At 45.9% G+C, this 26,872-nt stretch overlaps 1 protein-coding gene across 3 annotated transcripts in view; it reads left to right on the top strand.

The window, feature by feature from the left end:
- Window positions 1-8,585: 8,585 nt before the first annotated feature.
- MFSD2A (MFSD2 lysolipid transporter A, lysophospholipid) overlaps window positions 8,586-26,872 on the top strand; it is a 58,468-nt gene continuing 40,181 nt past the window's right edge. The window contains exons 1-3 of one of the 3 annotated variants that reach the window (XM_081961950.1): window positions 8,586-9,386; window positions 12,263-12,388; window positions 15,830-15,954. In XM_081961950.1, the coding sequence (XP_081818076.1) occupies window positions 9,297-9,386; window positions 12,263-12,388; window positions 15,830-15,954 (341 nt within the window). In that variant the 5' untranslated portion in view covers window positions 8,586-9,296. Of the gene's footprint in view, window positions 9,387-9,406; window positions 9,907-9,962; window positions 10,140-12,262; window positions 12,389-15,829; window positions 15,955-26,872 lie in introns of those variants that run through there. The other 2 variants (XM_081961951.1, XM_081961952.1) reach the window with 2 other exon arrangements.

Genomic DNA, 26,872 nt, shown 5'->3' with positions numbered 1-26,872 from the left:
TGATCAATCAGGTCTCCCTGACGTCTTCTCTTCTCCAGACTAAATATAATCCTGGTCTCCAACTGCTCCTCTTAAGGTGCCTCATCCTACCCCCTTAAGAGCGCATTTGGCTTGGTCTTCTCTGAAGGTGCTCCACTCTGTTAATGTTCTTCCCAAAATGAAGTGCCTAGAATGGGGCGCAAAATTCTGGATGTGGCTGGACTACGGCAGAATGGAGAAGACCAGCGACTCTCTTGATTTTGAGATAATGCTTCTGCTGACACAACCTAAGACTGCATTCCTTTTGTTTTTAATCAGCTGATTGTCAGGCCTGGAAGCCATCTTTTGAATTGGGCCTTCAGACCTGCCACATTCAATGCTGTGGGAAAATGGGAGGGGGGATTATATGGAGTAAGGGAGATATATAGCCATAATAACATTCCTTTCTCAGAGAGTCAAGGTCACTTTTGTCCTGCACCTGGAGGGGTGTGACTGGGAGGCATCTCCAGCTGGGACAGTGCATGTGATGGACAGGTGGGTGCTGGGCAGGGGCTTGGACTTACTTTTGGGTGGGGAACACCGGGAAGCTTTCAGAGTCGGGTTTTCCCAGATGTGCCAATATGACAACTCTAATAAAATGGAACTTTGAGGAACCTCAAGCCTCGGAGTCTTCTTTCGTTGCGGGTGTCACTTGGAACCCTGACATTAACCCAAATCCCTTTTAAAACTCAACCAGCTCCCCCGAACTCCGGGGTGCTGTCTGGTGTCCTGAGCCCCAAACGTCAACCCGAAACAGAGTAGCACGAAGACTCAGGGAAGATGGGGTGTGTGTGTGTGTGACACTAATCATCCTTTCCATGAAAGAAACCTAGATCCTTTCTTCAAAGATTGGCATCCAATTTGGCCCAACTGTCTCTATACTGAGGAATTTGATATTCCCTACATGAATGCTGGGTTTTGACTTTCCCTTGTTGACTTGCACCTTCCTACAGTCTATCCAATGTTCCAGCTTGGCAAGATTCTTCTGAATCTTGATAGTGTCCTCCAACGTTTTTACTCTCCTTGTTTTTCTGTTTCCTGCAAATTTTATAGTCATACTAGCTGATAACCTGGTGTTGCCCAGCTATTTTTTACAGGGGGGAAAATGTCCGGATCAAACATAATTTCTAATGTTGGACTTTCCCACTTACCAAAGGGAGCCCCCTTGTGGAATACTGTGAAGCCGTTACCATGGCAACTCCACTGCGCTGTACAGTAGAAGCCATTTTAAGGAAGTACAGTAGAAACCATTTTAAGGCACAACATGCTGTATCTTAACAGAACACACACTTTGAGGGGCTTTAGGGGTGTCTTATCCCCACAGTATTTTTCTCCAAAGGGTGAGTCATCTGTGTACCACGTTTGGTTGAAATTGCTTGAGGCATTCCAGAGTTATGCTGGAACACATACACACACACACACACACACACACACACACACGTTTTTATATATATAGATTTTCTAATTCCACATCCAAGTCACTTATGTATAAATAGAGGCAGTACTTGACTTATGACCATTTGTTTAGTGACAGTTTGAAATTACAATGGCACAGAAAAAAGTGACTTACAACCAGTCCTCTCATTTATGACCATATCAGCATTCCCATAATCACATGAGTAAAATTTGGGCACTGGGCAAACAACATATATTTACAATTGTTGCAGCATTCCGGGGCCATATGATTTCTGTTCATGACCTTCTCAGGTGGTTTCAGGCAAGCAAAGTGGGGAAGTCAGGCTGCTTAACGACCACATGATTCCCTTAACAACTGTGGCAAAAAGGGTCATAGAATTGGCATGATTCCCTTAGCAACCATCTCGCTTAGCAATGGAAATTCTGGTCCCAGTTGTGGTTATACATCAAGGATTATCTGTACACTGGGACCTTTTTTGCTTAACCCTATGATGTACGTTCAATGCTTCCTTCCAGCTTGACACAGAATCTGTGATGGGGACCATGGTGCAACCAACTCCGTATTCATTGAATGGTAGCATAATCCAGTCCACATTTTACTATGTTCTCTCCAAAGGATTTCAGCGGAGGCTTTGCCGGTGGTGATGCAGTGGTTAGAATGCGGTATCGCAGGCTAAATTTGCATTCCTACTGTCAGGAGTTCGATCCTGACTGGCTGAAGGTTGACTCAGCCTTCCGTTCTTCCAAGGTGGGTCAAATGAGGATGTTGGCATTTGTAAATCACCCAGAGAGTACTGGAAAGCACTATGGGCTGATATATAGTCTAAGTGCTATTGTTATTGCTAATCTCTTCCGCATCTACCCACTGCCAAAATGTTTTAAGCTTCCTCTGCTTAAGTGGGAAGGAGCTTAGAAGAGGCAGAAGCTTAGAAGAGCTCTGTTGCTGCACTAAAAATATGCCCATATATTTTTCCAAGCTGGTGTAAATCTTGACGCCTTGGGCGGTGTTCCAAGAATTGCAGTGGGCAAATTCTTTCCCACTTCACCCCCTTCTTTGTAAAGGAAAAGCTGTGGCCCTGATCCTGGCTCTCGCCATGGCTCTGCAAATCAGAAGCGGTTAGGTTCTCCCTCTTCTGCTCCTCTCAGTATGACATATGTCCTCGACATATGACCCTAATGTAAAGTAAAGCACCACGAAGCGGTAATGTGTCTAAGTGCTATTAGTATTGCTGATTTGCTGAAATCAAGGTACGCTATACCCACTACACTTCCTGTGGCCATCCATACTGGTTATTCTACCCCAAAAGACAGAGAGGTTTGTGTAAAACCTGCATGCTTGTATGACATTTCTGGTCTCTAACATTTCTTCCAAGCGTGCTCTTTTTTTGAAAGGTCTTCGGGAAAAGGCATTGGTTTGAGGAAACTTTAGTGCAAAGTTTGACAATTTGCACACCTTCTTGCCTTGTCAGAGTAGAGTAGAGTAGAGTAGAGTAGAAGAATAGAATAGAATTAGAGTGGAGTGGAGTGGAGTGGAGTGGAGTAGAGTAGAGTAGAGTAGAGTAGAGTTCAGTAGAATAGAATAGAATAGAATAGAATAGAATAGAATAGAATAGAATAGAATAGAATAGAATAGAATAGAATAGAATAGAATAGAATAGAATAGAATAGAATAGAATAGAATAGAATAGAATTTGTCTTTGGTGCATATGCTCTCAGTGTACATAAAAGAAAAGATACATTCATCACGAATCATAAGGTACAACACTTATTGATAGTCATAGCAGTGGTGGGATTCAATTTTTTTTTACTACCGGTTCTGTGGATGTGCTTGGTGGGCGTGGCTTGGTGGATGTGGCAGGAGAAGGTTACTGCAAAATACCCATTCCCAACCAATCAGCTGGGACTCAGGAGGCAGAGAATAGATGGGGGCGGGGCCAGTCAGAGGTGGTATTTACCGGTTCTCCGAACTACTCAAAATTTCCACTACCGTTTCTCCAGATCTGGTCGGGACCTGCTGAAGACCACCTCTGAGTCATAGAGTACCAATAAGCAATCAAATCATATTAGGAAACAATCAATATAAATCATAAGGATAGGTACATATATTAGTCTTCAGTCACAATCTTGTTCCATATTTGTTAATACCTTAATTGTACCTTTTCTTTACTTTTCACAAGCTTACCAGCACACGGTAGTCCACTGTCTTTGTTCAGGAGAAAGGAAGAGCAGATGAATGGTTCTACTGTGGAATGGATTACCACAAATGCCACTAACCTGAAAAGCTTTTTAAAATGAATGTGACCAATTTATAGCTGAAAGTCCGCTGGTCCGTTATCGAAAGGCTGCATTTGCAAACAATGCTAAGTCAGATTTTTTTTAAAAAAAAAAACCCTATCATTTGTTTAACAAACCGTTTTAGCCTGCAGGAAAACTTCATGCCAGAAATAAATGAAATTCAGGATTTAGCCTGAAGGCCAATAATTAAATGCCCACAGGCATAATAGCATCCACTGACTTTCCACATTACTTTGAAGCAAAGTTTTTTTAAAAAATTAAAAATATTCAAAATCTCACATTGAAATTTTCTCTCTTCTTAGAAATCTGGTTTAAAAACTGGAATCCTTAACCCAGCCAGACTTTGCCACGGCTCTTAAACCCCACACTGTTTATGGGCTTTGCGGGGGCATAATTAAGTCTAAGGCGTACCTTGAAAGTTTTCATAATACAATGAACAAAGCTAAGGCTTACTCAATTAACTCAGTTAATTGAGGCATTGCCTAACCCACTGAACTACAAATGGGTCAAACAGGCTTGAATAAAATATCCATAAGCTAGTTTGGGCTTCGGTGGCCTTATTTACCCAACATGCTTAATCAGATGAATGGAAAATTTAGCAGCAGTAACTTGCATCCTAGGTTAGTTTTAGTCTTGGTTTGATTTGTGCTTCGTGGGTTGATTCAACAACCAGATTAAGCATGATGGGAAAACAGATTACAGGATTAAAGTGAGGGTCAAACTCAACCCCTATTCTATGGTTAGTTATACTGTTCTCACCTCAGGTGAAAATCTAGAATAGGATATTCATCACTTTACACTGCATTAATTATGAGGAAGATGGGTGTCTTAAAATATTATAAAATATTATTAAAATATTATAAATTACTGTAATGAATAAGCTTGAGCCCAACCGAGCCCAAAATTTCCATTGCTAAGCAAGACAATTGTTCAGTGAGTCTTGCCCCGTTTTACGATCTTTCATGCCACAGTTGTTAAGTGAATCACTGTGGCTGTTAAATTAGTAACACAGTTGCTAAGTGAATCTGGCTTCCCCATTGACTTTGCTTGTCAGAAGGTCGCAAAAGGGCGGGATGCTGCAACCGTCATAAGTACATGCCAGTTGCCAAGCGGCTGAATTTTGATCACGTGGCTACGGGGATGCTGCAAGACAGTTATTAAGTGAGATCTGTCCAGTTTTACAACCTTTTTTTGCAACAGTTGCTCAGTGAATCATTACAGTTGTTAAGCGAGTAACAGGGCTGGTAAGTGAATCTGACTTTGCATGTCATAAGATCATAAAAAGGAAGTCACCTGACCCCTGGACACCGCGACCATCATAAATATGAACCAGTTGCCAAGCATCTTAATTTTGGTCACATGTCCACAACAGTCGTTAGTGTGAAAAATGCTCCCAAATCCCTTTGTCATTGTGCCATTGTAACCTTGAATGTCAGTAAACGAATGGTTGTTGGAAGCCCAGGGCGACCTGTAAGCATGCGGTGCAAATACTGTACAGGTAGTCCTCGACTTACGACCACAATTGAGCCCCAAATTTATGTCGTTCAGTGAAACATTTGTGAAGTGAGCTTTGCCCCGTTTTACGATTTTTCTTGCCGCAATTGTTAAGTAAATCACCGCAGCTGTTAATTTAGGCAGACGGTTGTTGAGTGAACCTGGTTTCCCCATTGACTTTGCTTGTCAGAAGGTCGCAAAAGGGGATCGCATCACACACACACACACACACACACACCAGTGGTGGGTTTCTACCGGTTCGCACCGGTTCTGGCGAACCTGTTGGACAATGAACCCGGAAGTAAGTTCCTGCCCCGCCCCTATCACTCACTTGCTCACCCCTGCCGGTTCAGAAGCCACTCCATTGCTCGCTCACCCCCCTTTCTCCCGTTCCTCCTCTCAGCGATCTGAGGATTCCCCACCCCACTTTTCCCTTCCCAAAAGATCGCTGAGAGGAGGAAAGGGAGGATTCCCCACCCCACTTTTCCCTTCCCAAAAGATGGCTGAGAGGAGGAAATGGAGGATTCCCCACCCCACTTTTCCCTTCCCAAAAGATCGCTGAGAGGAGGAAAGGGAAGGGAAAAGTGGGGTGGGGAATCCTCCCATTCCTCCTCTCAGCGATCTTTTGGGAAGGGAAAAGTGGGGTGGGGAATCCTCCCTTTCCTCCTCTCAGCGATCTTTTGGGAAGGGAAAAGTGGGGTGGGGAATCCTCCCATCCCTCCTCTCAGCCATCTTTTGGGAAGGGAAAAGTGGGGTGGGGAATCCTCCCTTTCCTCCTCTCAGCGATCTGAGGATTCCCCACCCCACTTTTCCCTTCCCAAAAGATCGCTGAGAGGAGGAAAGGGAGGATTCCCCACCCCACTTTTCCCTTCCCAAAAGATCGCTGAGAGGAGGAAAGGGAAGGGAAAAGTGGGGTGGGGAATCCTCCCTTTCCTCCTCTCAGTGATCTTTTGGGAAGGGAAAAGTGGGGTGGGGAATCCTCCCTTTCCTCCTCTCAGCGATCTGAGGATTCCCCACCCCACTTTTCCCTTCCCAAACGATCGCTGAGAGGAGGAAAGGGAGGATTCCCCACCCCACTTTTCCCTTCCCAAAAGATCGCTGAGAGGAGGAAAGGGAAGGGAAAAGTGGGGTGGGGAATCCTCCCTTTCCTCCTCTCAGCGATCATTTGGGAAGGGAAAAGTGGGGTGGGGAATCCTCCCATTCCTCCTCTCAGCGATCTTTTGGGAAGGGAAAAGTGGGGTGGGGAATCCTCCCTTTCCTCCTCTCAGCGATCTGAGGATTCCCCACCCCACTTTTCCCTTCCCAAATGATCGCTGAGAGGAGGAAAGGGAGGATTCCTCACCCCACTTTTCCCTTCCCAAAAGATCGCTGAGAGGTGGAAAGGGAAGGGAAAAGTGGGGTGGGGAATCCTCCCTTTCCTCCTCTCAGCGATCTGAGGATTCCCCACCCCACTTTTCCCTTCCCAAATGATCGCTGAGAGGAGGAAAGGGAGGATTCCCCACCCCACTTTTCCCTTCCCAAAAGATCGCTGAGAGGTGGAAAGGGAAGGGAAAAGTGGGGTGGGGAATCCTCCCTTTCCTCCTCTCAGCGATCTGAGGATTCCCCACCCCACTTTTCCCTTCCCAAATGATCGCTGAGAGGAGGAAAGGGAGGATTCCCCACCCCACTTTTCCCTTCCCAAAAGATCGCTGAGAGGTGGAAAGGGAAGGGAAAAGTGGGGTGGGGAATCCTCCCTTTCCTCCTCTCAGCGATCTTTTGGAAAGGGAAAAGTGGGGTGGGGAATCCTCCCTTCCTCCTGTCAGCGATCTTTTGCTAAGGGAGGCTTCTCAAAATGGGAAGCCCATCTCTTTGCACCCTTCAATCCGTCTCTCTCTCCCTCTGACCTCCCCCAATGGCTCAGCTTGAAAAACTGGGGGGAACAGAGGAAAAGGAGGAGGAAGGAAAGGGGGGAGAGAAACGGGGGGAAGAGAGAGAGAGAAAGAGTGACACACCAAGGGGGGAAGTTGGGGGACTTCCCTCTAAATACTGACGCCCTCTGCTTTTGGGGGGAAAGGAGAGGAGGGTCCTTGGTGATTTGTGAACCTCTACCCCCTATTCACCCTATCCCAGTTAAGCCAGCTGGGTTTGGGACCCAGCCTTTCTAACTTCATTTGGGATCTTCTAACATCCCACTCCCACCCGGTCACACGGCCAGCAAGCCACTCCCACCCGGTCACATGGCTGGCAAGCCACTCCCACCTGCTCACATGGCAGGCAAGCCACTCCCACAAAGCAGGCCACACCCACAGAGTAGGTTCCAAAAAATTTTGAAACCCACCACTGACACACACGCACAACGGTCATAACTATGAACCAATTGCCATGCATCCAAATGTTGATCGTGTGACTCTACTGCAATGTTGCAATGTTTCAAAGTGTAAAAAAACGGTCACGGGTCCCTCTTTTCAGCACCGCGGTAACTTTGAATGGTCACTAAATGAAGTGTTGTAAGTCGAGGACTCCCTGAATCTCAGAAAAGGCTGCATTCTTTGGATGCAAACTGTCTGGTTTGGCTCTGCAACCAAACAAGACAAACATTGACTTCAACAGATAATTAGAACTGCAGAAAAAAACAATGGCTACCAACCTGCCTTCCGTTGAGGACCTGTATTCTGCATGAGTCAAAAAGAGGGTGGTGAAAATATCTACAGTCCCTTCACATCCTGGACATAAATTGTTTCAACTCCTACCCACAAAATGACGTTATAGGGCACTGCACACCAGAACAACTAGACACAAGGACAGGTTTTCACCGAATGCCATCACTCTGCTTAACAACTAATTCCCACACCACTGTCATATTACCTACTAAGACTGTATTAATATCATTATTCTCTTCCTTTCTAGTACCTATCTCTCCGCACTTATGACTGTAACCATGTTGCTTGTATCTTTACAATTTATATTGTTTTTATTTGTTTCCTAGTATAATTTGATAGCTTATTAGTAACCTTGACTATCACTAAGTGTTGTTTCTTATGATTCTTGATTAATGTATTCTATTTTAGTTTTCTTTATGTACACTGAGAGCATCTGCACCAAAGACCAATTCCTTAGGTGTCCAATCACCCTTGGCCAATAAAGAATTCTTTTTTTAAAAATAAAGTTTTTTATTTATTTTTTTCATTTTCATAACAAATAACCACATGTATACTGTTACCTAACCAACATTATTTCATATTATTAAATATTTACATCAATTCGTCTTACCATCGACCCCCAAGAACAATTATTAGCTCTTATGCTCTCCATACAACCTACGCCAAGAAAGAAGTCTATTCTATTTTTTACACGCAGACAGAAAGGAGAAGTCATTTTTTTTTTGCAGCCCGCGTCTGTCTTGCAAGGCGAGAACTGCCAGCTGTCCGGAGTGGGAAAGGCGAGGGTGTTTTCAGAGGCTCAGCTCCGGATTGGCTCCCTTCACACGTCCAGAATTTTTGGGGTGCTTCTAATTCCAGCAGAGGCGCCCTCTCCCCTCCACTTATGACGCTGGGGAGGAGGCGCGGCTGGTGGCCCGCGAAAGAAACTCCGCCCGCCCTAGAAAGGGAGGCATTCATTCATTCTCCTCCGCTCGGGCCGAGCCGTTCGGGACGCGCACGTCAGCCTTGCGATCGGCTGCCTGGACGGCCCCGCCGCTGTTCTTGAGACAGAAAGGTCTGAAAGTAGGAGAAAGGGAAAAGAGAAGAGGAGAAAGGAAAAGAAAAAAAAGAGGAAAAGAGGAGAAAGGAAAAGAAAGAGGAGAAGAAGGAAAGGAAAAGAAAAGAAAAGAGGAGAAAGGAAAAGAAAAGAAAGGAAGAGAGCGGAAAGGAAAAGAAAGAGGAAAAGAGGAGAAAGGAAAAGAAAGGAAAGGAAAAGAGGAAAAAGGAAAAGAAAAAAGGGAAAGAGGAGAAAGGAGGAAAAGAAAGGGGGAAAGAAAAGACAGAAGAAAGGAAAAAGGAAGGAAAGGAGAAGGAAGGAAAGGAAAGGGGGGAAAGGACAACTTTCGAGCACGGAGATCAAGTGGATTACTCGGACCCGATCCCCTGGGCTTGCCAATGGCCAAAGGAGAAGGAGCTGAGAGCGTCTCTTCGGCTGGCCTCTTGCAACCGAGCATCTTAAAACCGGAGGAGCTCATCCCATCCAAGGTAAAGCGAAAGTCAGCGGCGGAAGCGGGAGGGCGAAGGCCAAAAGGGGCCGGGGGAAGAAGAAGAAAAAAAGAGTGAACTAAGGCGCGGAGAGGCTGGAAACCGCGCGCGAAGCTGGCCCTGCTTGCAAGCCCAAGGCAGATCGACTCCCGAGGAAGCGCGGCTAGAAAGAGCTGGGCGATCCACGTGCAGCCCCCGGGGCAGTCGATCCACCGGGGAAGGATCCCCAGAAAGCCCGGGATGTGTCCGCGCGGTCCGCGCTGCTCGCTGGCTTCCCCCCCTCCTCCCAAGCGGACCCGGGAAAGCCTGAAACGCCCCCTCCCCAAAACCAAAGGGGTCCTGGAAGGCGAAGTTCGGCGAGCCGCCCGGATCCCACTCTGCGGATCAGGGCGGGGGTGGGTGGGCGGGCGGGCGAGCCTCCCTTATAAGGCTCGGAGCCTTCAAATTCGAGCGGGCTCCGGGTGAGCGATCCACCATGGCTCTGCTGCGGACGCTGGCTGGCCCCTGGCGTATCCTCAAGGTTAGTCCCTCCCGGTAGGTCGGGCGTGCGGACGGGGCAACGGGAGAGTAGCGGAGGGGACTGAGAAGAGAGGGAGGAAGAAGAGGGGTTGACTTACACCGCGAGGAAGCCCCCACCCCACCCCCCGCCTCTTTTAATAAGAGCTCCCACCTCGGGCTTTTCGGAGAGTCAGCCTTGGAGTTGTAACTAAAAGCGCTACGAGGCCTCGTGGAGTTCAAGTCCATTCATAAACGGTGAGAAGAAGGGACGGCCCCTGCTTTGGGCGGCTTCCTCTTTGGAAAAATATATACATATAAATATAATACACGAGCAAAGCAGTCGGCTTGTTTCTCCTTTTTTGTAAAATAAATGTTTTTAATGGGGAAGGGGGCAGATTTTCCTTCCCCTTCAGTTTCTTTTTCAAAGCTTCGTGGCCGTATGTGTGTGTTTCTGCCTCTTTAACAACCGTGGAGCTCTTACAGAGAAGTCGCAGGTTGTTTCAGAAAGGGGTGGGGTGATGTTTTAATGCGAGGGTGGCTTTTCCAGCATTGGGCTTCCCTCGTAGCCGTGGGTGGCTGGAATGCCCCGATTTTTAGCGTGGGGTGGGAAGTTATCGATGGGTGAGAATGTGAGCCTGGGACTTAAGAGGTCTTGAAAGAATGAATGAACTAGGTGCTGAAAATCGCCTGGCGCTCTCTTACCCAGTTTCCGCTTCTGACCAGGATGGCCAGTGAACTGACCAGGATGCCAGGAAACAAACCTTAATAGAAGAGGACAATTCAGCCTGTGGCTTCTCTCTTAGACTTGGTGTTTATAATCTGTAACCTGAGCACGGAAGGGATGGTTGGCTTTTGATGGAGAGTTTGTTGGGGGTCTGTGAGATGGTTTTAGGGTGACCAGTTATGTCTTAAGTGAATGGCCTGTTTCACTCAAAAGGCTAAACAGTAGCTGGATTCACCAAATGACTGCACATCCAACTGCACTGTAGTCTAACCATGCAAACATACATGGCCACTGTATATTGATCTTGGGGTAACCATTGAATGTAAGTTCAGGGCATAGCACTTGGCTAGGCATTGCACTCACCCAATGTTTTGAATTTAAATACCCATTCAGCCTCAGCCGGCATATCCAGTGGCAAGGGAATGCAGGACTGTATCCAAAATACCTGGAGAACATCCAATTGTCTACCTCTGATTAAGAATGGTGTGAAGATAGTCTTTGTGTCTGGGTGTCTTAACTGGAAGGATCTCACTATTCCCTCACTTGTAAACTGCCTTTTCGGTAGTAAAAACTGAACTGAGTTTCAGAAAAGAAGTCTAGTTAAATCAGGAATTGCAAACTCTTTCAAAACAATGCACAGTAGCATGGATTGAGTGTTGTAAAGGGACTAAGATTTTCTCTAAAAACCACTCCTGCGATTTCAGCCAATATATTTATGATGATTCTTCTGAGTTCACACCACTTGTATTTACCAGTTGGTTAGATTGGATGTGTGATTACCGCAACTTATTGGAGATGATGCACAATTGTTATGTTCACCCAACATACCTAATTGTAGTAGTATAGCCTTTATTGTCATCGTACATCACGTATACAATGAAATTGGTTAATAATCAACACTGGTAAAAATCCAGTGGTGTTCAAAACTCTGCTTTAACTTCTTGATTGGATCCAACAGGGGGAAGAGGACCTGAAAGCTGAATAATTTAATGCAACGTCTCAAGTTTTTCAATCCGTAATAATTATTGATAGCGCATCCAGAGTTGTTTGGGTGAATGGGGAGGCTGTTACAGCCGTACACCCTCCTGGCAGTGGGAGAGAGTGTTTCATTGTTTTTTCCACCCCAATTGGGTTGAAAGCGTGAACAAGCACCACTTTTTCTGGACTAGCTTCTATTATCTGTCCTTGGTGAGATTTATTGCCTGTTTAAGCTGGGATATTTGCTAAGAGTGAACAAAGAAAGTTGTTGCTAGAAAGTAGGAGTGATAAATACCTCGGGAAGATACGTGCAAATACTGCTAAAGAGTCTAGAAGGTGCAAAATTCTCCCTTTCTAAAACCAAGTACTAACCAAAGCACTGGGTCAATTTCTTGTTCAGTGTATTGTGTGAATCCAGAAAATAAGTTAATTCCGTAAACTGGGTTGGGTGAATTTAAAGATGAATCGAATTTATGGAACGTAGCGCAAGTATTTCTCATCCTTGGTAACTTTAAGACATGAGGACTTTAACTCCTAGAATTTCCCAGCCCACTTGCGGGGAATTGAAGTCCACATGTCTTAAAATGGCCAAGGCTGAGAACCACTGATACAGAGCGAGTCCTGTTTGATCTTCCTTCTGGAGTTTTGACCATTGCTTCCAAATTCTCTTTTCCAGAGAGAAAGCAAAGCAAAGCTATCGATATGCAGCAAAGTATGTTATGCCATTGGTGGAGCACCCTATCAGATCACTGGTTGTGCTTTGGGATTCTTTCTCCAGATTTACTTGCTGGACGTGGTGCAGGTAAGTCTTTAATTGGCTTTGGTCCTTTCTTTGAGGCTGGGGATGTGTGGTCAAATCAAGACTTATTGGGGACTTCAATTGGATTCAACTCTAGGCTGAGCCACGTCTAAAGATTTGCACCCAGTATAGATTTTCTTTAAGGGCTGTTTGTTTGGGTTAGAGTTCCCCAAAGCTTTTCTTTCCATGCAAAATTTCCTACATCCTCCACTCTATGTAGAACCATCCCTTTTCAAGGTAGCTTCTTGCCTAGCCTTTTGCTTGAGATGCTAGCTTTCTATTACGGAGGTACTTTCTAGAGTTCCCCAAAACTTTTCTTTCCATGCAAAATTTCCTACATGCTCCACTCTATGTAGAACCATCCCTTTTCAAGATAGCTTCTTACCTAGCCTTTTGCTTGAGATGCTAACTTTCTATTACAGAGGTACTTTCTAGAGTTCCCAAAAACTTTTCTTTTCATGCAAAATTTCCTACATGCTCCACTCTATGTAGAACCATCCCTTTTCAAGGTAGCTTCTTGCCTAGCCTTTTGCTTGAGATGCTAGCTTTCTATTACAGAGGTACTTTCTAGAGTTCCCCAAAACTTTTCTTTCCATGCAAAATTTCCTACATGCTCCACTCTATGTAGAACCATCCCTTTTCAAGATAACTTCTTACCTAGCCTTTTGCTTGAGATGCTAACTTTCTATTACAGAGGTACTTTCTAGAGTTCCCCAAAACTTTTCTTTCCATGCAAAATTTCCTACATGCTCCACTCTATGTAGAACCATCCCTTTTCAAGTTAGCTTCTTACTTAGCCTTTTGAGATGCTAGCTTTCTATTACAGAGGTACTTTCTAGAGTTCCCCAAAACTTTTCTTTCCATGCAAAATTTCCTACATGCTCCACTCTATGTAGAACCATCTCTTTTCAAGGTAGCTTCTTGCCTAGCCTTTTGCTTAAGATGCTAGCTTTCTATTACAGAGGTACTTTCTTGTTGCTCTTTCAGATTGGGTCTCAGTGCTGTGTCCCTAGTACCCACCCTATGGGCAGCCCTCCTTCATGCAACCCCTTACTGAGCTCAGGATCCAAGGGCTTCTGCACGCCTGTGTAAAGCTAGTCTTCGACTTACAACCCCAATTGGGAACAGAATTTCTGTCGCTGAGTAAGGTGGTTGTGAAGTGTGCGGTGCCCAGTTTTACGACCTCTTTGCCACAGTTGTTATCAGTGTCAGAATCATGCAGTTGTTGAGTGAATTACACAATTGTTAAGCAAATCCAGCTTTCCCCAAGGTTGAAAGTGGTGATCCCATGACCCTGGGAAATTGCAGCTGTTATAAATGTATGGTCTTTGGCCCAAATTTTGATCATACGACAGCGGAGACATTGCAGTAAAGAATGATTGCAATAGTAACCATTGCAGCTTTGAAAAATTGCTAAACGAACGGTTGTAAGTTGAAGATTACCTGTAACAGCTTTGCACAGTGCAGCTTTCTTGCATCCAGAATCTTCCAGATGTGGTAGAATTAAATTGCCCTGAAATCTTAGCAGCACAGGGACTACTTCTTTGGGAACCCCAGGAGTTACTAAGCAATAGCAAATAGGCTGCCCCATTCATCCAGAGCAGGGAACGGGGCAATTAATTTTCCCAAGCGGCCACATGAGAAAACGAGACTGTTGTGAAGAATCAAAACAATAGGACTATACACTTATTCATATTTCTAATTTCTGATTGACCTCACGTGGGCCAAACAGGGACAGCCGAAAGGCCAGATGTGGCCTGGAGCTGCAAAATGCCCAGGTCTGATCCAAAGGATGCTAGCTTAGGGAAGGAACCACCCACCCACCCCAATTGCAGAGGCGTCTCTTTCTTTTCTCTTAGCTGGGACGTCATGCTTCTCTTCCATGTCTTGTCTTCCCGGGGCACAGAATGCCTCTAGAATCGCTTGACCTAATCTGAACCAAACCACGTGTCTCACCCCTATTCTAGTCTGATGTATGACCAGATTGTTGAAAGCATTGTTCAGTCCATTTTGCATGCTCCTGGCAAGTGTTCTCAGATTAAGAACATCTTGTTTTCTCGTGGTGCATTGCTTGCCTCGATTGTATGTTCTCCGTGGCATTTTGCTTTCAGTCAATAACTCCTGCTGAGAGAGCAACACGTTTGCTATTGCTTGGTAACTCACTGACTTGAGTTCACAAAGCCCTGACTTCCTTGTACTGTAATTTGTTAAATAAACCACAATCCCGCAAGCCCAATTAATGATATGCATAACTGTTGATACGTGGTTCCATCTGTATTTTGGCCCCATCATCCCTGGAAGCCTGTGTAGCATTTCGAAGTTCCTAGCTTCGGGTGAAGAAAGCAGCGACTCAATATTTCAGAACTAGAAGGTGGCAGACCTAAAAATGCAATTAACGTGAGCATGGAGATTCTCAAATCATCCAGGTCACGGTTGTCCCAAAGGTGCTTTTTCCAAAAGGCAGCTGGACTTTCTTGGTGTTTTTTTTTTCTTTGAAAACATTTCACTTCTCATCCAAGAAGCTCATCCAGAACTGAAGAAACTTCTTGGATGAGAAGTGAAACATTATTTAAGGGAAAAAACATCCCAAGAAAATCCAGTTGTCGTTTCTTTAAAGCACCTTTGGGATAATTAATGTAACTTCACCATCTGATAAAGCCGCTCCATGTTCCAGCTTGTCAATGCCAGGCTTTAGCTAGAGACAGAATTTGAACCACTTAGAGAAGCTCAGGAGAACGTATCGAAAGCACAGAGTGAGTCACACAGGTAACCATGGTGGCGCAGTGGTTAGAATGCAGTACTGCAGGCTCCTGCTGCTGCCTGCCGGCTGCCTGCAATTTGGTACATCGAATCTCACGAGGCTCAAGGTTGACTCCGCCTTCCATCCTTCCGAAGTGGGAAAAATGAGGACCCAGATTGTTGGGGGGGGGCAATAACGCTGATTATCTAAACTGCTTAGAGAGGGCTGTAAAGCACTGTAACAAAGCACTGTTGTTGAACCATTGTCAACAACGGGTTCGCGTAACACCTGGGGTGCCCATTTACGACTGATACAAAAAAGGTTGTAAAATTGGGCCCAGTCATGTGATGACCCGCTTAATAATCAGCATGACTTAGCCAGCATAATTCTCGACTCGATTGCAGTCATAAGTCAAGGACTACCCATATTTATTGGAAGAGATAGAAAGCCATTACCAAGAGAATTTCAGCAACTGCAGCTCACTCGCAAACTGGCTTGAGTTTATAAGTATGGATTTGGTTCAAATACTGAATTTTCCACCTTGCCCTACAGTAGCTCTCTTCCCACTGGGTTGGCTTGTTTCTACTTGTCCTTTTTCTTCTACAAGAGGCCAATTTGCTTTTCTTCTCCTTATGACTTTCAGTGAGAGAATGAGTTCTCATGCCCAAACTGAATGGAGGTTCTTCCCTTCTTCTGTTTAACAGATGGACCCCTTCTACGCATCCATCATCCTGTTTGGGGGACGGGCGTGGGATGCCATAACTGACCCCTTGGTGGGTTTCTTCATCAGTAAAAGCTCCTGGACTTGCTTTGGACGCCTGATGCCCTGGTAAGCATGCTGTCAGGTTTCCGAAAGATGCCCTAATTAATTTATGAGCCTCAAGCCAAGTTTCAAAAGAAACCCAGTCATTTATTAGCAGCAACATTTCAGCCATACCCTAGCGGAGTCAGATCTGACCTCATGTAAGTTACGGCTGAACTTTGCCCCTGTTTCCCCCCCTCCCCTCAGTCTGTGTCATAAATCACATTATCCAACGAGGCGCTCCGGCAAGCTGTAGAATCCCACGCCTCACAAGCCTGCTGTGGCTAATCTGAGATCTGACCCTGGCTGAAGGTATGCAGGGAATGTGCTCCCCTTTCCACCCATGGCAACTCGATAACAGACATGGTAGTGCTTTGCGAGTTGACATATGCCTGGATGCAGTCTTGTGGATGCCATTTTCAAACAAAATTTCATGATGTATGGCAGGGATATCAAACTCAATTTCATTGAGGGCTGCATCATGGCTGTGATTGACCTGGGGGGGGCAGGGGAGACTGGGTGGATATGGCTGACTGGATGGTTGTGGCCAGCTTGACACCACTCCCCAAACTTCTGGCATGTTTCCTCTCCACACTGGGTAGACCGGGCCAAAGCCATGCTGGCCCAATGTTTTCTCTTTGAATTTGGTAGACTGGGCCAAAGCGATGTGAGCCAGCCTGTTACATTTTCCAGGATGGCCCTGGGGTCAGATCTGAGCACATCGGGGCTGGATCCAGTCCGCAGGACTTATGTTTGATACCCCTGATGTATGGTGACATCTGTAGACTTTTCTAGTTACAATCTTCTTGTAGCAGGAGTAGTTTGCCATCACTTTTTTTTTGAGATATTATTTTATCCAATAGCCCGGTGTCTCTTGGATATGAGAAGTATCCAAGAAACCTTGTTTAGCTTTTTGAAGATCAACCAAGGTTGGCTTATGTTCCGCCACCTCCTGTGATGAAACGTAAGGAAGCTCAATTACAGCTGATCACAAGAGCACATTTGCGTGCTATTCTTGGTAACAAAAGAGGTTTGTCCATTATTTTGTGAGATTTTTTTTTCAATACTGGACCTAGAACTAGTCTTCAAGAACTAGTCTTCAACTTGGAAATCTAGTCAGAGATGCTCCCGTAGTCATTTGAAGTCACATTCACTTAAAATCAGTCTTGACTTACCCACAAGTGCTGGGGATTGAATTTATAGAGATAATTGTAACCCTGCTGTTTGCTGTTCTTGATTGGAGAATGTCAAATGTTATTAAAGGTGGAGGAAGTGGGTTGGTGTGAATCATAGTCAAGTGAGAAACATTCAAGGGTTACATTTGAGGGTACCAGTAATACTGGCAGCTCATTATCTCCCCTAGTTTTGTGACTGCAGCACTGTGGATCAATTCTGCTTCTTCCCCAACCTGGGAGATAATTTTGGGTCCTTGTAGGAAGGTGACTTGGTGAAATTGAGACGTCTTGCATGGTCTGAGCTTGTGATGCAAAACGTCTGTAGAGCTTCTCAGTCATCCAAGTCATGGTTGTCCCATGACTGGTTTTTTCAGGAGGCAACTGAACTTTCTTGCCCTTTCTTTTGAAGACGTTTCACTTCTCATCCAAGAAGCTTCTTCAGCTCTGACAGGATAGTGGGGAACGGAAGGATTTATATTCGTTGCAGACAGCTGGTCATTTGCATTCTTTTAGAGGTTCCTTGAAGCACTTGGAAGTTGAGTAGTGCTGGTTGTGAAGCAAAAGTTGTATTTTGGTGGGTCATAAGGAAGAAGTCAACTAGCACTTGGCTAGTCCATGAAGGGTTTTGTACGTGTAGATATATATATTTAAAAAACCACAATAGGTCACACATTTTGTTCAAGCTACATTTTCTTCCTGGATATTCCATTCTCCCTCTGGTTGTTTGATTGCTTTCCTCCCACCCACCCCAATTTCAGCTGTTGGTGAGCGTTTTAGAGATAGCAGGGCCCAAGTGGCTTGGGGAACACCTGTTTTCTTAATTTATAGCAAGCATGGGCAGAAGATTTTTCAGGATTGTTCTTGAAATCCATCTTCTTGACCATATTAATGCTTTTTGGAAAATAGCAACTGCGCAGCACCAGATTGCCTACAACGGTATTGTTCAACCTTAGCAAATTTAAGATGTGTGGACGTCAACTCCCAGAATTCCCCAAGAAGCATGCTGGGAGTTGAAGTCCACACATGTCAAAGTTGCTAAGGTCGTGATACATTGATATAGCTCTGAATCACCTGCTCAATTCAGAATCCACTACCAGAACATCTGAAAGTTGACCAGCCAGCTCTTAATTTGAACCCCTCAAAGAAAAGAGAATTCTCAATTTCATGAGACAACCTTCCCTTGATTTACAGCTTATACAAGTCAGGAAGTTTGTTCTGATATCTTCCTGGAAAGGTCTGTAAATGGAATAAAGATTATGACTCAGAGAATGAGACTACACGCATGAAAACCTCCACAGGATATTATAAAATGGGAACGCACAATGTTCTCTAGCTTACATTTGGATTTTTTAGGTATACCTAGTGCTACAGTCCAAAAATTGTTGCTTGATGCCAAGACATTCAAACTTTGAGTTGATTTAATTCACTTTTACGTAATTAAAACTTGTAGTTAAGAACAATTGGCAGTTAGAAGCCTTGCCCATTCAGCATGAAAATTATCTATTGGTAACAAATGGTCCTCGACTTATAACCATAATTTAGCCTGAAATTATGGTCATAACTTGTTGGGGCCATCATAAGTTAAAAGCATTGTGTTATTACCTATAAAATGCTCAGATTTTTCTCAGGGCTGGGCATGGGTTTGATGATGTCAGAAGCATGAGGCTTCCGTTGTTAAGCTAATGAACCAGGATCTTTTAATAATTGGCTGGAATAACTCAGTCCCTCTGGCTAGAGTCATGTGTGTTCTCTTTGCATAGATTGGCCTTTAAAAGAAATATATATATATAAGAGCAAAGAATGTATGAATAAATAAGTTCATTCAGCCAAGCTTTAGGGACTCTTTTTGAAAGACGTTTTTGTAAAAGCTTTCCCTGACTCTGGGTTCAGACAACCACAATAAGCCCAGGTGAATAAAACACTAGAATCCCATAATAAGCAACCCTCACCTAACAAAAATGAATTGTGTTTTATTATGCTGGCAGGGGAATTCCAGAAGTTGAAATCCATGTATCTTAAAGTTGCTAAGATTAATGAAATACTGGTCTTACAGGTAGATCTCGATTGAACAACCATTTCTTTTGCAAAAATGACTTCAGATTGGTCCACACACTTGCATGGCCATGATAACATCGTAGCATCCCCATGGTCAACTGAGGATTGCACTAGGTTAAAGGTCTTCAAACTTGGCAACTTTAAGACTTGTGGACTTCAACTCCCAGAATTCCCCAGCCTGGCTGGGGAATTCTGGGAGTTGAAGTCCACAAGTCTTAAAGTTGCCAAGTTTGGGAACCCCTGCACTAGGCCATTGATGCCCAAAGCGTGCATGTGTCAATATGCATGCGCCCCCTGAACTCCCAAAATGGAATGCAGGCACAGCCCTGTGCATGCGCCCCACATGCGCATACATACCCCATGCATGTTCACACAAGCCCCCTGCGCATGCTCATGCAAGTCCCCTTCACACGCCATGCCTCCCACGCATGTGCAACAGAGCCCTACAGACAGCTGGCTGGTGGGAGGTGCACACGCATGCACAATGGAGCTGAAGTGGGGCGGTGGCTCATATGCCCACAGAGGGGGTGCTGCATGCCACCTGTGGCATGTGTGCCATAGGTTTGCCCTCACGGGACTAGGCATTTGGCATGTATTTACAATGTTTGCAGTGCCCTGCAGTCACACGATCACCATGTGGCCATGTGGCTACCCAGTTGGCTTCTGACATTGGGGGAAGTTGGATTCATTTAACAAGTGCAGTGATTCACATAACAACAATGGCAAAACGGCCGTCAAACCAGCTGCGACTCACTTTTCAACTGCCTTGCTTAGCAAGGAAAATCTGGTCCCAACTGTGATCCTAAGTTGAGGACTCGCTGCCCTTCATATAAACTCTCAAATAATGGTTGGGTTGCCACATGCGATATCACAAATACATTAACCCTAGTTTAGCTTAGCTTAGCCCGAATATTGCGTGGATCCAAACAGAGAATCTCAAAGTCTTCTTTGCCCAGTGCCTTCCAGGCAGCTGCCCTCACCCTTTGCCAGAAAATGACTGTACTGGGCATGCTGGCTGGTATTGATAGGGCATGAATTGGAGGGTGCAGGGAAGCCCTGTGCTTGAGGAATGCAGGTGTGTATATGTGTTGTGTTGCGTTGAAGTGCTCTCCTGCACCTATAGTTTCTGCTTTTGGCATTTGCCCAGCGTAGTGGTAGGCAGAGTTGCGTCCTCTGGAAGGCCTAAAACAGCCTCCTTATCAGCCGCTAAATTTAGTGTCCCCTGACGCAAGAAGAGCCTGGGATTTAGGAGGTCGTGTCCTCAGGCCTCTGATGAGGTAGCTGTCCTTAGCTCTGCAGGACACCTTAGTGCACGTTGCAGCCCAATCCTTTGAGAATGGCCACCAGCTCGGTTTTTCTCCTCCTCTTCCTGCAATGAAACCATGTGAGGTTTTGCAGCGGTTTCAGACGGACATTCCTCAAAGTTAGTTTGCCCTTCCATCGCAGGCTGTCCTGGACTTACACTGTAATTGAACCCACAAGTCGTGAAGATGGTTCAGAGGTTGATCCAAGTTTATGACATGTTTTTGTGGAGGTCATAAAGCAAACTCATTGTTCTTTATGGGGCGGGTTTTTTTTTGCTGGAAACCAGATGTCAGGCTTCCAAATAACACCCCCAAGGAAAGAAGACTCCGAGGGTAGAAGTTCCTCAAAGTTCCATTTTATTAGAGATATCATATTGGCACATCTGGGAAAACCCGAAAGTTTCCAAGTTTTCCCCACTCAAAAGAAAGTTCAAGCCCTTGCCCAGCACCCACATGTCCATCACATGGCCCAATCAGGCACCATCCCAACTGGAGATGCCTCCCAGTCACACCCCCTCCAGGTGCAGGACAAAAGTGACCTTGACTCTCAGAAAGGAATGTTGTTATGGCTATATATCCATTGAATCCCCCCTCCCATTTTCCCACAGCATTAAATGCGGCAGGCCTGAAGCCCCAATGCAAAAGATGGCTTCCAGGCCTGACACCAGAAGTAACTGCCAGTTTCCAGCAAAAATATCCTCAATGACAGCCGTGGGACTATGGGGTGCTGCAAACAGCCATTAATGCTGGTCAGTTGCCAAACATTCCAAAGATGACAGCTGCCCACCCTGGTCATGTGAAACAGCCCCCTTATCACACGATTGGGGTGGGCAGCTGTCAAAACGTCAACTCTGCATTGTCGTAAGTAGCTATGTTGCATTCCATGGAACTTTGAACACTTTCTAAGCAACCAGTTGTAAGTCGAGAACTTCCTGCATGCATGCTCTTTCTGAGATCCTTGCTCACTTCATGTATAGAGGGTCAAAGCAAGCAGACAGACAGAGCACCCTGCCAGGATATTTCATGCTCTTTTGTGGTGTGCAAAGGTTTTGCAACAGTTAGGAGGAAGCCAAGGAATCCGTCAGACAAGGATAGGAGAGACATCCGCCCTGTGGGAACTCAGTGGTGACGTTTGCAGAACCTGTAAACCTGGTTATGGTTTTATGGGTGGATGTGTACCCAGTTGGCTGTTCACGCAGTTGAGTGGTTGAGAGCAAGAGTCTCCAACCTTGGCAACTTTAAGACTTGTGGACTTCAACTCCCAGAATTCCTCAGCCAGCTTTGCTTTGGTTTGCTGGCTCAGGAACACTGGGAGTTGAAGTTATAGTATAGCCTTTATTGTCATTGTACATCATGTATGCAATGAAATTGGTTTTAGCCTCACTGGTGCAATCCATGACAACAAATACAAACAACCTAAATGGTATAAAGAATAATCCCTATGCAAGTAATTAGGAAAAGAAAAAGAAAGAAAAAGAAAAACCAGTCATACGTTTCTGCGTGTACATGGAGTGATAGTGGTTGTGTTTAAGAGTATGACAGCCCAAGGATAGAAACTATTTTTAAACCTATTTGTTCGGCTTTGATGTCTTCTGCCCAATGGTCACTGACCAGGGTGTGAATCATCTCTGAGTATCTTCCTTACTCTACTAAAGCAGCGAGACATGGCGATGTCATCCAGTGGTGTCAGAGGGCAACCAATGGTTTCTTGTGCAGAATTGATCACTCTCTGTAGTGCCTTCTTGTCCACAGGAAGTCCACAGGTCTTAAAAGTTGCCAAGGTTGGAGACCCCCTGGTGTAGAGCACAAGATATTAAGTAAAGATAAAAGTTCCCCCACACATGCATGCTAGTCGTTCCCAACTCTAGGGGGCGGTGCTCATCTCTGTTTCTAAGCCAAAGAGCTAGTGCTGTCGTGAAGACGTCTCCATGGTCATGTGGCCGGCATGACTAAATGCCGAAGGCTCACAGAGCATTGTTCCCTTCCCACCCAACTGGTCTCTATTTTTCTACTTGCATTTTTTTTACGTGCTTTCGAACTGCTAGGTCGGCAGAAGCTGGGACAATGATGCAAACCCAGAAAATGGACTAATTGAGAAAATTATCTTGGCCTGTTGCATGAATCTGGTTACTGATTCCCCCAGCCTTTGTTGTGGGGATTGAAACTGGAGGTTGCAGAGTTAAGGACTTTATTTACTTTATTTCGTATTTCTAGACCGCCCCCTCTCCCAAAAGGGACTCGGGACATTGCCTTGAGCTCTTGAAGGAAAGACCAGAAGTAAATTTAGCCATCAGTTGCTGTTCTTCTCTCCTCTATTTCTACATGGGAGGCTTTAATATGAAAAGTTTCCAAGCTGTTGTTGAGCTAGCCATGGAGGCATTTTAAAGTCCTTTTATGATTCCTTGAGGCTTTGTGCATCAAAAGTAGGAGAAAAGGCCAGTGGCTGGGCATGGAGAGAAAGGGGAAGAAGGAAGGACAGGCATCTCTAGGGAAAAATGGACCCTACCAGGGCCACAATTTCTCACTGCAAATCCCATGGCTTACGACATCGTTGCATCCTATCTCATAACACAAGTACAAAATCTGGGATTTGCATTGTTTAATCCTGATGCACATTTGGTCATTTTTGCATCATTGTGGTTAGTCCTGTATCCCATTGCAAAAACATGATTTGCCATCTCTTTACCTTCTCTCCAACCTTCCCCACCCGTGACTTTTTCAGTGGAACCCCCCCACCCCCACCCATGTGCTTGGCATCGCCCAAAGCTTTGGTTGCAATAAAGGCTCATTGTGGCACTAAGAAGCAGATCAACACTTTTCATCTCTTTCAATTGGTGTTGCACTCAGATCAAGGGCCAGGTTGAGTTCCCTCTTGACTTTTGATTCTCCTTTCCACCCGAGCACCACTTCCCTTTCCCAGGAAGGGAAACGGTTAAAGCCTTAAAGCCGGCAAAGTTATGCAAGGGGTGTGTGCAGAGAAGTGTGTGGCGTGGAAAAGGAGATGTAAAACACACCATCCCCAGTCAGCCAATGGGGAGGCAGGGCGTGTGCGCTTGCTAACATTCCATCTGGCTTCCTTCCTACAACGGGTCTCGGGGCCACGCCTTGGGCTGGAGGTTACTCCGAGTCAAATGGCTCAGCCACTCTTGTGGGATGAATGGGATGGGAGACCGGCTGGGCCAGGCTGGGCTGCAGCTTGCTCTTCTTATCTCCCATTATATTTTTTAAAAAATAAGACTATCAAATAGAAATAAAAATAAAAGTAATGGGCAGGTGAGAAAATGGAAGAGAAAGGAGAAGGGGAAAAAAGCATTGAGTTCCAACTTTTTTTGCAGCACTGTAAATTACCAAATAGAATGAGCACTGCTTCCGTTTTTGACTGAATCGGCTTAATAAATCCTAACCACTTCTACGGTTAGAATGCAGTATTGCAGGCAAGCCGATCAAGAGAGGAAGCAACCTGGAATGAAGGAGAAACTTCCTAACAGCGAGAGCAATTAATCAGTGGAGCAGCTTTGCCTTCAGAAGTTGTAGGGGCTTCATCACTGGAGGCTTTAGAGGAGAGACTGGACTGCCACTTGTCTGAAATGGTGTAGGGCTGTGATGGCAAATCTATGGCACACACGCCAGAGGTGGCACGCAAAGCCCTCTCTGTGGGCACACACGCCATTGCCAGCTGCTCTTCCAGGTGCCGTCGCGTGTATGCACGCTGGCCAGTTGCTCTGTTCCTGATTCCGGCACACGCATGCACACTGGCCAGCAAGCATACACGTGACAGAATCCGGAAGAACAGCTGGCTACCATGCACATGTGTACTGCCCGGCTGGTCTCTTCTGGGTTCCATTGCTCTGGCGCGCATGCATTCTGGTTTCGGCACTGAGTGCCGAAAAGGCTAACCATCACTGGTATAGGGCAATGGGACCCAAGGTTTTGGGCACCATGGACCGGTTTCATGGGGAGAGGTTTTCCATAGAGCAGAGTGGCCCTGGTTTCGCATACTGCCTGCATCCCACGAATGGGCTTCACTTGTTTTCATGGGCCGGTTTCTGGCAGACCAGTGCTTGTCCAAGGACCAGGGGCTGGGGACCCCTGGTATAGGGTCTGCTGCTTGAGCAGAGGGTTGGACTAGAAGACCTCCAAGGTCTCTTCCAGCTCTATTCTGTTCTCTGCCCACATCCTGGAATTTGATCCTCACAGAATTCGGGGTTGTCTCAGCCTTCCATCTTTCCGATAAAACGAGGACCCAGATTTTGGGTGGCATATGCAGTGGCTCAGTGGCTAAAATGATGAGCTTCTCAATCAGAAAGGTCGGCAGTTCGGCGGTTCAAATCCTAGTCCCGCGTAACAGAGTGAGCTCTCATTACTTCTGCCAACCTAGCAGTTCAAAAGCATGTAAAAATGCAAATAGAAAAATAGGGACCACCTTTGGTGGGAAAATAGCAGCGTTCTGTGCACCTTCGGCATTTAGTCATACCGGCCACATGACCACAGATACGTCTTCGGAAAGCGCTGGCTCTTCAGCTTTGAAATGGAGATGAGCACCACCCCCTAGAGTCGGGAACGGCTAGCACATATGTGTGAGGGGAACCTTTACCTTATGCTGATTCTGTAAACCGCTCAGAGAGGGCTGTGACAGGACTATGGGGTGGAATATACTGTAAGTGCTATTGCTGTAACAACAAACTAAGCAGCAAAACCGAAAGTCGACATTTAATTTTGTTTTTTTCTGTCCTGACCACAAAAGCTTCAGAAGCGGTTTCTAGACAGAAATAAAACTGGATATATTCTTTGCCGGCTGCATTTTGCTCTTGGATAGCTCTGCTCTTGCTCTCACAGTCAGTCTCTCTGGCCGGAGGGATTCCCGAAAGGACATTTCCCACCCCCCCTCCCTTCCTTAGCAAACCACACTTTCAGCACTGGCCACGTCAGTTTCCTTTCTTTTCAGATCTAGGTGAAGTTTGTAAAGATAAGCGAGTCGAGAGGAGCATGGAAAGGCTGAGTAACTAGCAACCCCTGTGCGTGTCAGAAGCAGCAGGAGGAAGAGAGAGGGCTGGTCTGGGTTGAAGCCCAGCTGCAGGTTGCTTCGTTTTCGAGGGACACGTCATTTTTGTGTTCCACTCCACTGGAAAGAAGTAGCCAGGAGGAAAATCCAAACGTTCCAGGATCTTCCTCTTTCACTTCCTGCTTTCAGCGTACCTGTTTCATGCAGGACGCAAAAGAAATGTCAGGCGTGCCTCTGTTCAAAACCCCAGAAAGGAAATACCCCCCAACTCCGTGTTTGTTAGAGAAGAGGTACTTTTACTGAGTTTGAAATGATAGCAAGGAAAGAAAAGCAGGATCAGAGGCTAAAGGCGCGAAAGTTACATATTGAAAGTATTCCCAAATCCCTCCCCTCCCCCCAAGGACCCAGGCTGAATGTCCAGTCCCCAACCCATCAGAGGTGGGTTCGTACCGGTTCAGACCAGTTCGGCTGAGTAGGTAGTAGCTCTGACGGACATGCCCCCCCGAACTGGTTCTATTGGCGGCGCCATTTTGTTTTTTGCTTCTGCGCATACGCAGAAGCCATTTTTTTACTACTGCACTGCACATGTGCGCTTATCAAAATGCGCCTCTGAGTGAACCGCCAGTAACCGAAGCCAGAACCCAGCCCATGTGGTGTCATGTGGGGCGCATCTTCAGGTGTTTCCACCCACCTGGTTTGCCAGGACAGTTGACCTTGACTGGGTATAAACAAGTCCATTCAGCTGCGCAGTGGACGATGAGAGCAAACCTCCCTTTTTGTTCACACGGGCCAGCCCCCTCCTCCACCTCGCTTCTTCACCCAAATGCCAATGCTCCCCCCTCTCCGTTACTATGGCAGCCGGTAGCAAGCAAGCATCATAGCGGCTGGCAGGAAATGAGAGAAAGAACTCTGGTGGTGTGGGATAGAGGTAGCCCTCGACTTTCCATAGTTCATTTAGTGACCATTCACAGTTGCAACGACATAGGAAAAAAGGGATTTACGACCGTTTTTCACATTTATGACTGTTACAGCATCCCCGTCTCCATGGGATCAAAATTCAGATGCTTGGCCACTGACTCATATTTGTGACGGCTGCAGCCCCCACCCCTCCGCCCCCAGGGTCATGTGATTGCTTTTGGCAACCTTCTGACAAGCAAAGTCAATGGGGAAGCCACAAGCCAGTGACGTGCAGTCAGGTGAGGCAAGTGAGGCACAGCCTAACTTCTCATCATCAGGGCAGCGAGTCATTCGATGGGAAACTTGCCTTTTGGGAGGAATGACCCAGCTTGGCTCCCGCTTTCGATCTGCCGCCCAACAACCGAACGGAGAAGCGAAGAGGCAGGAGAGACAAAGCAGGAGCCAAGCCGAGTCATTCCTTCCAAGAGGCAAGTTTCCTATCGAATGACTCG

Source organism: Natrix helvetica (assembly GCF_964273705.1).
Source record: "Natrix helvetica genome assembly, chromosome: 9".
Taxonomy (NCBI): Eukaryota; Metazoa; Chordata; class Lepidosauria; order Squamata; family Natricidae; genus Natrix; species Natrix helvetica.
The sequence above is the reverse complement of the archived record's forward strand: the minus strand, read 5'-3'. Positions and strand labels throughout refer to the sequence as shown.